The 13286-nt window shown below is 50.3% G+C and overlaps 1 protein-coding gene across 2 annotated transcripts in view; it reads left to right on the top strand.

The window, feature by feature from the left end:
• HSD11B1L (hydroxysteroid 11-beta dehydrogenase 1 like) overlaps positions 1 to 13286 on the top strand; it is a 57092-nt gene that overhangs the window by 27272 nt on the left and 16534 nt on the right. For both annotated transcript variants that reach the window (XM_086946773.1, XM_086946772.1), the window contains exons 5-6: positions 8768 to 8861; positions 10034 to 10199. In XM_086946773.1, the coding sequence (XP_086802899.1) occupies positions 8768 to 8861; positions 10034 to 10199 (260 nt within the window). The remainder of the gene's footprint in view (positions 1 to 8767; positions 8862 to 10033; positions 10200 to 13286) is intronic.

Raw genomic sequence — 13286 nt, 5'->3', positions numbered from 1 at the left:
GACTGAATCCACAGAGGGGGGCCGGAAAGGGGGTAAATTAGTGATTTGGCCCAATTGATCTTGTAACCGGAATAGCTGCCAAACAATTCGAAGAGATGAAGCGCCTGTGCCATGGAGTGATACGGTCTTTGCATGTATAGAACAATATCATCAGCGTATAAGGATATACGCTCCTCCCATTCGTCGGTAAGCAACAGGCCCCAGAAAGACCTGTCTCTTCGAATCCAGTGGGCCAGCGGCTCCAGGGCGAGGGCAAAGAGGAATGGGGACAGTGGGCACCCTTGCCTGGTGCCTCTACGCACGGGGAAAGCACGTGAAATCGCTCCGTTGACCCTCACCCGAGCCACCGGCCGTTCGTATAGCAGGCGAACACAGCTGCAGAAAAACGGTCCGAAGCCAAGACGCTTTAGAACCTGGAATAAATATGGCCATTCAATACTGTTGAATGCCATTGAGGCATCCAGCGCCATCAAGGCCGTTTGGGTATCATCCTCTCCTTCCGTCATATACAGAACCCTATAGAGCCGTCGTAGATTGTGTCTCATACTCCTACACGGCATGAACCCTGACTGGTCCACATGCACCAAGTCTGGTAGGACTGCAAGTAGCCTCATCACCAAAGCTTTAGCCAATACGTTGGCCTCAACATTGAGAAGCGAGATGGGGCGATATGACGAGCATTGGTCAGCCGGTTTCCCCTCTTTGTGGATGACCACAATCGTGGCCTCTTGCTGGTCTGGCGAAAGCTTACCTACCTCACGTGCCTCGAGGAGCATCCGCCTCATGGGGTCTATCACAATGTTGGCTTGCCTCTTGTAGATTTCCACAGGAAGTCCATTGGGATGCTGTGCTTTCCCCGCCTGAAGAGCGTTAAGGGCTTCGCCCAATTCCAAGCCCATGAGTTCAACCTCAAGGCTATCGGTTTGCTCACTGGACAGGGTGCTCAGACCAAAGTCCCGTAAGAATTCCTCGCAATCCGACTCAGTCCTGGTACATACTGGGGTGTATACCGTCTCGTAGTATGATGCAAAGACCTCCGCTATGACCTTGCTAGTGGTCTCCAAAGATCCAGAGTCGCACTCTACTCCGGCCACCCAGGGTCGCTCCCTATCCCTTCGCTCGAGCCACGCCAGTAACTTCATACAATCGTCCCCTGCATTTATACCCTATGTTGTGTGGCAAGAGCATAGGCGCGCGCCTCCCCCAACAACCTGAGTTCCCTCTGCTTTAGGGCCAGCCCGTGGCGTTGCTCCACCAGAGGATCCCCGCCAATACCCTTCTCCAGGGTTTTGATTTCCGATTCAAGCCCCTTGATCTGGAGCGCTTCCTCTTTTTTTTTTTGGGCGCCTATCAGTGCCAGGGCCTTGCCCCTCAACACTGTCTTTTAAGCTTACCATAGGACCACCTGGGAATCCACCGAGCCCTGATTTTCTGCAAAGTACAATTGGGAGCACTCCCTCAACTTCTCAGTGATGGTGTCCTCTCTAAGGCGCCAGGGGTCTATCCTTGGAAAGGCCGCCCTGTCTGTCGTCGGCCCCTGAAGAGTGACACCCTTCGGTGAATGTCTGAGATTCCCCTGGCCATTATAAAGGAGTCAATAAAGTCGCCCAACTGGTCTCTCCGCACGGAGAGCTGATCAATCTTAGAGAAGGACCCATAAAGAGCTGAGTAGAAGGTGTACTGCTTCTGGGAAGGGTGATGTGTGCACCATATATCATGGAGGCCCATCGCCGTGGCAAACCCCCGCGAGTCCGTTTCTCCCCCCCCCTACCCCCCCTGTCTTGCCTAGGAGCGATCTAGCTCAATGTCCATAACTGCGTTTGTGTCACCCCCCAGTGGTAGAGTGCCCCCAGGAAGGTCCGCTAGATGGGTCCCCAGTTTCACATAAGTCTGGGTATGCAGACCGGGTGGAATGTAACAGGAACTAAGGACTATTGTACGCCCCTCCCATCTAACCACCACTGCTTCCCTACACTCCATGCCTTCCGTCCACGTTCCTGGGATTGTAACAGGCTGGGCACTGCAAACTAAAATACCCACCCCCCTAGAGCCAGATGAAAACCCAGAGTGGGCCACCATTTTGTAACCAAACTGGTCCAAGGCCCTGCATATATTACCCCGTAGGTGGGTCTCCTGCAGGAGCACAACATCCGGGTAATGGCGCTTCACATGTTGTAGGACCAATGTCCGCTTTATTTTATTTCCCAGTCCATTGACGTTCCACGTCCAGACCTTCATGCGCCCCTGATCACCCATTCATGTATAAGGGCCTGGGTTGTTTCGAATCGATATCATGCCCCAGCTGACATGCACATTGTAACATCAGAACTTTTGAGTGTGAGACTCCGTGAGCAGAACATAAACATCCCCACAACACTCCGGCCCCCATCCCAACCCATACCCCCCTCCCTGCCTCCCTGCACAGTGGGCCCCCAAACACCCACCTTTTAAAAGCGCAGAGTGCCTGTCGCCCCATCTTCCCCCAAGCAACGAAATAAGGAAACACCAGTCTGCAGTCGTAGAAGAAGACCTAGTTCATGAACGAAGTGCACACCCTATGGATGAATCGTGGATAACTAAAGCCCTACCCCCCCAACCCCAATCCCCCTTCCCCGCCCCATCCCCTCAAATCGGTGCCGCAGTCTGTAACTGGTCACCATAAGGCACAATCCCATCCCGGAACTCACAACTTTGGCGGTGCCCAAAAGCCTAAATCCTCCCGCCTCACCTTAACTAGACGACAAGAGCCTTGGAGGCAGGCCGCCCCCTTACCGCCCCTTACAGGGGCATCCTGTGTCAATACCATCCTTACAGTCAAGCATGAAAAGTCTGCTCTATCCTCTAGGACTCCTGAGGCTGAACGTTGCTGCCTTGAATTTCCTGGCTCACCCTGTTGGGAGTCTGTTGTCGTGGGCCGGTACGCCGGCCCATGGTCCGCCTCCCCTCCAATCAATCGGTGGCCTCCACAGAGGAGTCGAAGAAGTACACTTTCTCCCCGTCCAGGACCTTTAGTCTCGCCGGAAACAGCATCATATATTTGACTCCCTGGTCTCTGAGGGCACGCTTGACACCCTTAAACGACCTGGCTTGATGCTGTACATTCAATGCGAAGTCCGAGAATAAGCGAACAGTGGCATTATCCAATCTTAGGTCTCCGGACACCTGCGACGCCTACAGGATGGCATCCCAGTCTCTATAGTTGAGAACTCGGGCTATGATGGTGCGTGGAAGGGCCCCAGGCTTTTGCTCTCCCCCCTCCAGGCGCGGTGGGCCCTTTCCACCGAGAAGAAATTAGAGAGGCGTTTCGGCTGGAGATGCTAGAGTATGAGATCCTCCACAAAGCAGTCCGCAGACGGGCCCTCCATACTCTTGGGACCCCCTCAATGCGGAGACTGTTACGCCGCGCCCTGCCCTCTTGGTCCTCCAGGTTGCGGCAATGTCTCTTTGATTTTTCGTAAGCGTGGCCACTTGCTCCTCGAGCCTCTTCGTTTTGGATGCCTCCGCTACCTTGTCCGACATTTTATTAAAATCCGAGCGGAGTAGATTAACTTCCTCGGTTACGGAGTCTAGCTTAGGTTCCAGGGTGCCTCGCATGTCTGTCAGGGCCCCCGCATCTCATTTATGGCCAATATTTTGTCCTTTAGCGAAGGTTCCAGCCCGCCGTCAGTCGTTCCGCGCTGCTGGCTCCCACGCCGCTGGTCGTCCTCCCTGCCCATGGTGATCGTGTATTTATCAACATGGTTTGTCTGGTTCGATGTTAGTGGTCTATTTCGGCCCATGTTCTCGGGCCCTGCCTCAAAGCTCGCCGTGACCCTCCTGGGCTCACCTCCTGGCCCGTCCAAAGCCCCCGCAGGAAGACCCCCTGGAGCCTGTGCCACTTGAATGGCAGGCGGCGCTCCCACGGTCCACTCCACTTGTGAGGCCCCTGTTATCTGGACGGATCTATATGCCCCGGAGGACTCAAGCACCCGCGTCAGGCCCAACAGTCCCCACCGCAGTAAGCCACCAGGAGCGCTCCGCAGTGTACAGGTGCGTCCCGCGCCCGCCGCTGTTGCAAATGTCCGTCGCTGTCCGTACTCCGCCCTCTCCAAGCACCCTGCCACTCAAGGCCGCTCTCCCGCCAGCACCAGGCCCAATCTGCTCTGCTGTGCGCTATGTATCACTGCCCTGCGGGTCCAGCGCACTTCTCACACGCTCACCAGGCTGTTGTTACCCCCAGTCCAGCACACTGGCTCCGATATGCTCTGTTCGCCCGTCCTGGGCCCCAATTAAAAGCCCAGCCTCCCCCGCAGGTCCCACCTTTATTGCCGGCAGAAATTCCCTGCTGTACCTCGCGGGGCCGGCCGCAGCTCTCCTTTCTCTGCTGCGCTCAGTCCTGCGCGGCCGCCGAGCCCGGCTTCCCTGCTGTTACCAGGCTCCGATTCCCCCGCAGCATGGGCCACGGCCCAGCCCGCCGCAGTGCATGCGGTCCGATGCAGCTCGCCAACCGCTCCCGCCTGTAGGCCGCTCTCCGGCATCTCCCCCGCAACGCAGGGCCTCCGAGATGGCGCTTGGCGGTGGCGGGCGCCATTTTCTCACCGCTGAACCCACGGCCGGTGCTCCTGCTCGGCGGCCAGGACTCGGCGCTGAAGGGAGGATTCAAGGGTCCAGAGCTGCAGTCACTCTCCCGACCACTTCACATGCGGTAGGTGCTGTTTACTAGTCCCTGATAATGACGATTAAGGGTGCTTATTCAGGGTTTGCTGCGCTGCTCAGCTAGTGTGCGGCCCTCTTCCCCGGCTGCAGGCCACGCCCCCCAATGGGTCAGGGTTGTTGTTAGGTCAGATTTTCCCTCAGGGATCTGGTGGTAAGTGAATTATTTTATCCATTGAGGTCTCTGTGGGGTGAGGCTTGGGGACCATGGGGCTGGTGTTGTATGACCACTTTTTCCCATGGAGTAGGTAGATGGAAGAATTCATTTTTCTTGTTGCCTAAGAGGGTGTAGAGCTCTTTTTCCGACTGTGTTGATATGTTGTGCGATTATTTTCCCACACACCCCGCTTCTCCTTCTGGTATCACTGTGGACAACTACGTTGACCGGTAAACAACCTTTACCACAAAACTTTTTCCCCGCAGGGAATTATAACGCGGTTGTTACAACAACTGCGTTATAATTCCGCACACCATTACTCCGCAAGTTGGAACAACGACTTGCGGAGGGGGGAGAAGGTGTTGGATTTAAAATCCGCAATAGTGTCCGCAAGGACTGGAGTTGGAATAGTTAATTAGACTATTCCAACATTCAGCGCCCCCCCTCCGCAAGTCGTTGTTCCGACTTGTGGAGTAATGGTATGCTGCATTACAATGCGGTCGTTGTAACAACTGCGTTGTAATTCCCTGCGGGGGAAAAAGACTGCGGGATAACGAGTCATATTCACGTTGACCTTGCCCTGCATTTCAGAGATTGTGTGGCATTGCTTGTGAGCAGCTATGGACCCCTCATTGCTTTTCGACTGGTCAGGTGCTTCTTAAGGTTTACGGGAGGTACCTGTTCAAGGGGAGATCTGGCCGTTCCCAAGTCTTGAGCACACATATAGAAGACCTACCTCCTCAAAATAAGTTTAATATAGACTCTATTTTTAGTCAAGATCATAAATTAAAACTTAAAGATGACGACATTTTAAACAAATTTCTCCATTTCTATAAATCATTGTATACTTCTGAGACTCTCTCTTCTGATCATTTGATTTCTCAATTTCTGTCCACAATTCAACGCACGTCTAACGATCGTCCAGATCTCTCACCATTGGAAACGGACCTTACACAGAAAGAACTCCTTTCTGCCTTAAAAACACTCAAAAAAGACAAAGCCCCTGGTCCGGATGGCTTCACTGTAGAATTTTTTACTCACTTTGCTCATCTACTCATCCCTAAATTACATACCCTCATACATACTTTCTTACAATCTGGTGTATCTTCTGGCTCTTTTTCAGATGCCCTTATTTGTCTTATTCCTAAGGAGGGTAAAGATCCTTAACATTGTAAAAATGATCGACCCATCTGTTTGGTCAATGTAGACTACAAAATCTTTTCAAAGGCCTTGGCTCTTCGCCTCGAATCTCAATTGCCTGAGCTGTTGGGAACAGAACAATCTGGTTTTCTTAAGGGCAGGCTCATTACAGATAATACTCGTTTATTTTTTAACATTCTTTCCAAAGCCTCACATTCTTCTCAATCCTTGGCAACCATAGCTTTAGATGCTGAAAAGGCATTCAACAGGGTTGAATGGCCCTATCTTTTTTGTACACTTGAATGGTTCGGTTTTGGCCAAAAATGTCTGCCCTTATTTCTATTTTATATTCTAATCCGAGAGCAGCGGTTTCAGCGAATGGTGGCATTTCACCCTATTTTTCCCTTGTTAGAGGTGTCCGACAGGGCTGTCTACTTTCTCCTTTTCTTTTTAATCTTGCTTTGGAACCTTTTTTGTTAAGGATTCGCCAAAATGATAATATTCATGGCTTTAATTTCAAGGAGACTAGTGTTAAGATGGCAGCTTATGCTGATGACGTCCTAGTATTCTTATCACAACCTCAAGCTACTCTTCCTGCTTTTTTGGAAGAAATTGATTCCTTTTCCCACATTTCAGGATACAAATTGAACAAAGATAAATGCGAGATTTTACCCCTCACCAAATACACTTTTAAGGCTGACTATGGTACTTCAGGGTTCTCATGGAGTTCTCAATACCTAAAATATTTAGGCTTACAATTTACTTTGTCTATCTCAGGAACAATATCTCGGTTTATGGACGATTGCATTCAAAGATTGTCCTCTTTAACGACGAGATGGCACCCATTATACTTATCCTGGTGGAGACGGCTAGATTCCATCAAAATGATGCTCTCTCCTATAGTCCTGTATACAATTTCTAATATTCCAGTATCTATCCCTGTCAAATATTTCAAAAAGATTAATTCTATTTTATCTTCCTTTTTGTGGAGCAATAAGAAATCGCGAATGTCCATTTCAAAACTAATTCGTCCAAAAGCAGAAGGTGGAACGAATTTCCCTAATTTTCCTGTTTATCATAAATCCTTTTTACTACGTCAAGCATCTCAGTGGCACTTTTACTCCCCTGTAAATTATCCTCTCTGGGCTACACTGGAACAATCTTTTATCTCTCCATTCTCTTTCCTAGAATATCTCTCCTTCACACGTAAGCCGCAGTCTGTATCGACTCCCATAATTAAGCACACTGCCAAAATCATCCCGCCTGCCTCTTTGACCTTCTTTTTTGATAACCCCATATGGCACAATATTCACATTTTAATTAATAATAAACCAGTTTTTTGGAAATCCTGGAGACGACGGGGTCTGCTTTGGGTGCGTCAATTATATAAGCAAGATGAGATCATGTCTTTTCCACAAGCTAGTGCTTTTTTTGGTCTACCCTCAAATTTCCGTTCTAAGTATCTCCTCCTCATACAGGCCATTCAATCTGCCCATATACAATATACACACTCCCAGCATAACTCTTGTCCTGATTCTGTCCATACAGTTACACTTTGATCCCTCCTCCTTCATGGCACCAGGGCCTCTACTATATATAAACTTCTAAATAGTTCACCTTTTCCGAGAGCCAAAACCAAGACAGAGATACTGTGGGAGAATGACTTAACAACTTCTTGGTCTGTGGAGTTTTGGGATAAAATATGGCTCAAAATACAGAGGTCCTCTAGAGCTGCAAACGCCACTCAAACGCTTTTCTTCATATATAACAGGCTCCTAATTTCTCCACTTGTTCTCAGTGGAAGACACTCTGCTCTCCCAGATAATTGTTAGACTTGTTCTTCACCACAGGCAGACTTGTTTCATATACTCTTTAAATGCAACCTTGTTCAGACTTTTTGGAAAAAGGTATGGTCTCAAATGAATTTAATTTTTAGTTCCAGGCACCCTTTTTCCATCTTGCATATTTTCCTAGGTAGCCAGGCTAATATTTGGAAGGACTGTGATTTCAATGTAAAGATAATAGACCTGTTATTAGCAGTGGCCTTCCAACAGATAACTAAAAATTGGGAAGATTTTACCAAACTATCATATCAAGCGTGGTGGTATGCTATTTGCTATAATCATAGACTAGAGACAAATTTGAAATGAAATGAAATGAAAAATTGCATTTATATAGCGCGTAACTACCCGGAGGCCTCGCAGCGCTTGTATTTCCGTTACATCTAGCGTCAAAACGTTTGGACTTATGGTGTCCTGTTACGCTATTCATTGACTTGAGTGGCAGACGTTCTCTTCGTGTACTCCTTTACAACAAGAAGTGGCTAAACCTCCATGACTTCCTTTATGTTGTTATAGTACAGTCTCATTATACTGTTTTTTTTATCCTGGCAAATTTTTATAACATATGTTACTTCCTTTATATTACTTCTTTTCATGGTACATTGTTATATTACTTATAACTCATAAGTTTATCTGACCTTATTTCATGCCTTATATGAATGTCAATTTCATTTTTTTATATACTGTATGCAACCCTTTATATTCATTGTTGTTATGTCTTATGCATTTTCATATTGCTTTAGCTTAATAAACTCGTTTTGAACTGGAGAAGACCTACCTTGTCTCCAAACAATTTCCATTCTGTTAGATTTGATCCCATATGTAATGGATGTTTCTGTTTTTATTGCTTGCATTACAACCCTTTCTGCTCCTGGCGTGGGGTGACTTACGCCGCCTGCTTGGACCTTTGACAATCCCGCCCATGTCTGTCTTGCAGGTGAACTTTCTCAGTTATGCACAGCTTGCTTCGGCTGCCCTGCCCGCGCTGACAGAGAGTAAGGGCTCCATCGTGGTGGTGTCCTCCATAAACGGTGAGTGGATCAGCTAAATTCTCTAAAATAATTTGGGATAAAAAACAAGGAAACAAGGTTTTATTGATCTTCAAAAAGAGGGTGGGAAAGGTGGGCCAGAAGTCCCGCCCACGCCATCAAATCACAGAAGATTATACTGTCCGTCTGAGAAAGAGTCAACTTTGTAATCCGAAAGTAAGTTGAGGTACTGAGATATGGAGGTCTCCAAGTTCTTTTTGGGTTGGACACTGCTCAGAAGTGCAATATTTGGCAGACGTCAACCCTGTATTAGGATAAGCGACCTGGAAGTGTTGAGACCGCCACATATCTGAGAAGCTGTGTGTCTTTAATGTTGTCAAGTGATGCCATGCTACTTTATACTGTTAGTATTTGTACAACACACATTCTGCCATTGCTATGACCTCCTTTAAATCAGTATTCTAGTGGACCTCCCTACTTAGCGTTCAACGGGTGAAATCCAATGAAGGGTCAGTGCGCTGGACGGGCCTGTAGGGCGGTGGTGTCTGTGAGGAGCAAGAAGCTAGTAGGGGGAGATGTACCTAGTGAGGGTGAGTCGATAAAAGCATGGAGTCGGGGAGTAGGCGTGGTTTGTGGTAATGCATATTTTAAACCGGCTGTGACATGTAGTAGAACTTTACAGAGTGAGGTGGGTTATGGGGGACGGTATGCCCCGGGGCGATGTAAAGGTGTAGTGAGGGTGTGATTTGGGGACTCTGAGGATGTGTTCTCTTTGTGGAGGCCCGCTCTATGAGGAGTTGTGAAATATGTAGATACAGGACCTTTGCTGAAATGTGTTTTATGTTGAGGCATCATCTTGGCGGAGCTGTGCTCCGTGTGGACGTCAGACCTATGGAGAGGTGCGCTGAGTATGTTGGCAAGATCCCTGGGGTGGTGTGCGCAGTGTGTGGGATGAGTTTGTGCATTGGTGGGCTTTGTCCATGAGGTGAAGCCTATGTGGGTTGGTATTCTGTGGAACAGAGGTCTATACAGAGTTACGCTGTGTGGAGCAGGGTTTATGTGAATGTGCATTTTGTAGAGGCGCCATTCAGAGAGATGGTTCATGCAGAGGGGCTGCCGCTAGAGGCATGTTGTCTTGAAGCCGAGGTGTTGATGACCTAGATCAGACATGTCTGCTTCCAGGCAGTCCCATCACATTGCCTTTCTTCCAACAGGTAAGGTCGCCACTCCATACACTACGTCCTACTCGGCTACCAAATTTGCCCTTGACGGTTTCTTTGGTGCTTTACGACAAGAGCTGGCCATGCAGGGCACGGACATCGCCATCACCCTCTGCATCCTGGGCCTGATCGACACCGACTATGCAATGTCAAGGATAAGGTGGGTAAGCAGGTACCCCTGGGAAGGGCTTGTGAGGCCTGGGCCAGGGTCTTCACTGCAGCAGAAGTCTAAGACAGGGGGTCTTGAGGTAAGATTGTTGCACCAGGTGTAGTGACCCATTCCTCTCTTTAGGAGATGGAAATAGGGTAAGGAAGTTAGGTGGTCCTTGCTGGCGAGAGTGTGTATGTTTTGCCCCAGCCGTACTCCTCCATACGCCTCGCTCATCTGAAACATGCAGTGGACATCCCCAGGGGTACCGCCTTGAGCCAGTAGGTTGCGCCCTGTTGGGCAGAGATTAAAATACAGGTTGGGTGTCTCAGCCTTTCACCCTTCTGTGGCTGAGTGGGGTGGTTGCACCAACTCCTACTACGTTTTGCTTCCTACTGGTCAATAGTGGTATCTGTAGAGCATTGAACGAAAGCTGACAACCAGAGAGTGTGACCGAAGAGAAGTGTATAGAGCTCTACGGCACTGTAGCTTGTGGGCTCTGCCATAGACTGAACTTGTCTCCACGACAATCCAGCACCCCTGGGGTCCGGGACTGGGAGGCGGGGGTATGAACAACAACCTTAGACCCCTGACATCTGAACCAGCCGATACAACAGCAAGCGAGGTCTGAGTAGAGGGAGACTCTGCCACATGCAGGCGGAAGTGACAGACCCACCAAGCGAAGTCTGGTGACTGCAACCCACCCTTTAGTAGGTTTAGTGTGAGAGAGTCATCTTAGCTGACCTGGTGGACGTAATGACGAGCACCCCACCAGGTGACCGCGCATTCTCTCCTGATAAGCTGACCTAGTCTTCACCCCAGCAGGGAGAGTCTGGTCCTTTCTGGCCCAGGAAGTAAAGCCTGGCTCACTCCTCAAATCATAGATTCTACAATGTGCAGATGTTGGGTCTTCCCACAACAGGTGGTTTCCAGCCCTGTCTGAGGAGGTGAAGCCCAGTAAACTCTTAACCTTAGCAAGTGTGGCCTTGCTTTCTCAGTAAGTGACACTGAGACCTCCCTCCAGCAGGTACTCTCTTCTATCAGGTGTGTCTGGTCCTCTCTGAGTAAGGGGAGCTTGAGCGTCTCTGTGCAAGAGGCTGGTCAACTATTAGGATGCAACACACAAAAATAAACGTGAGGGTATTGTTTTGTCAGCTTTGTACTATTTGGTTTTCTGACTACTCCTAGATGTGGGTCATCCAAAGATTTATGAGAGGTCGTCTCACCCTCAACTTATCTAGACATGCTTCATCATTTGACGACCTCTCACACAGGGGTAGGAGCAATGCCGCCTGTTGGACAGGCCACAGGAAGGGCTTGCTCCCTCCCCGCATGACAGGGCCCGAGCCCCGGCCCTCCAGGTGTTACCCACAAAAGTACCCCGCACCCCGTCTCATACGGGACTCCTGCCCTCGGACATCTCTGTATCATGGGGCCGAACCACTACCGGCCCTGCCCGGCCCGGCCGCCATCTTGGACACTGCACCACGAGGCCGCGTGGCCTCAGGTCGACCCTAACCCTGGGCCTGGCCAGGCCCCGACATCCCGGCACCACCATCCACCCAGGAGGTGAACGGACCACTTGGCAGGTCAATGGGAGAAAGAAGTGTCGATGGCTCTCCCCCGCCAGGTGCCGATCGCCCCCCAGCTCCCCCGGGCGCTGGCTCCACCCCCCTGCTGGGTGTCTGGACTCCCTCATCCCGGACCTCCCGACCTCCAAGTGCGAGGGTCCGGACATCAAAGGGCGCCAGGCCTATAACTGGGGCAGCCCCAGAGCAGGAAGGCAGTTGTATCCTGGAGTCAAGAGACACCGTGAAGAACTCATCCTTGACGGACTACTGACGCTGCCGTAGTCCTGCCTTGCGAACTATCGTCCTGCCTGCTGGCGCTGCCGCAATCCTCTGCATCCTCCACCTTCGTCGGGACCTGCTGGCACGGCCGCGGACCGTTGTAACTACCACCTTCATCGGGACCTGCTGGCGCCGCCGCGGACCGTCGCTACCTACGATCATCTCGGGACCCACCGGCGCTGCCACGGCCCGTCCATCTAGAACGCCGAGCTCGAGGATTGTGAGCTATTCATCATATCATCGCATCTACCAGATTGGTAATAAGACTGTCCCGCTACCCCCTTCCCATCCAAGAGACTAGAATCGAGGGGACCCCTGAGTCCAGACCTCCTTGTACCATTCTACCGTACTTAAAGATCACTTATAAAGAACGTTAAACCTTATCTCTGTGTGGTGTACGTCTGTGGGGGGGAAGTTACTTGTCTGTACGATCGCTGGAGGGGTTCTCCCTGGAGACCTCTCCCATTGTCCTCGGCCGACCCTCCCGGTCCGTCTAACATTGGTGGCAGCGGTGGGATCCGAATCAACGCGTAACCGTACAGAGAGTAGCTCACCCCACGACGAAAACACAATGACAACCAAAGAGAGCGGATCCACCGAGAAATTCCAGATGGAGAAATTGGAAGAATACAGCCATCGTGAATTGAAACAATTCTGCATTGAACTAGGCATTGCTACCACCGGTCTGAGTACTAAAGACGATTTCAAGCACGCCATTGAGTCATGGGCAGAAACCGGGGCCGTCAGACCCCCCGGACCAAAACGTTGCAGCATCAGAGAGGAACACCACGGCTCCCGAGGAGCGAAGAACGGGTCTCTCGCAGGAAGAGATCCAGGAGAGAGAAAAAAGCAGACTGCATGAGTTAGAAATGGCCCGACTCAAAATGGACAGTGAGCTCAAATTAGCCGAACAGAAACTGAACCTAGAACATTTGCGGCTCCGAGAAGAACGGGAAGAAAAACAGAGGCAGAGAGAGCTTGAAGAAAAAAGATTAGCGTACGAACACGAGCGCAATCTAGCAGAAATAAACCTACGGAAACAGAACAAAGAACTGGGGGTGCCCGAGCAACCGCGCACCCCAGGAACGACAGAAAAGAAAGTACACATTCCCAAGGATGTCGTTCGAGAATATTTCCGAGATGACGACATACAACAGTGGTTCAAGGCCTACGAGATCGCCATGACCTTCCACCGGATTGATCGAAGTGACTGGGGAGCCGGTCTATGGGGGAGGTTCGTCAATGAAGG

The sequence above is a fragment of the Lissotriton vulgaris genome, chromosome 12 (assembly GCF_964263255.1).
Source record: "Lissotriton vulgaris chromosome 12, aLisVul1.2, whole genome shotgun sequence".
Lineage (NCBI taxonomy): Eukaryota > Metazoa > Chordata > Amphibia > Caudata > Salamandridae > Lissotriton > Lissotriton vulgaris.
The sequence above is the reverse complement of the archived record's forward strand: the minus strand, read 5'-3'. Positions and strand labels throughout refer to the sequence as shown.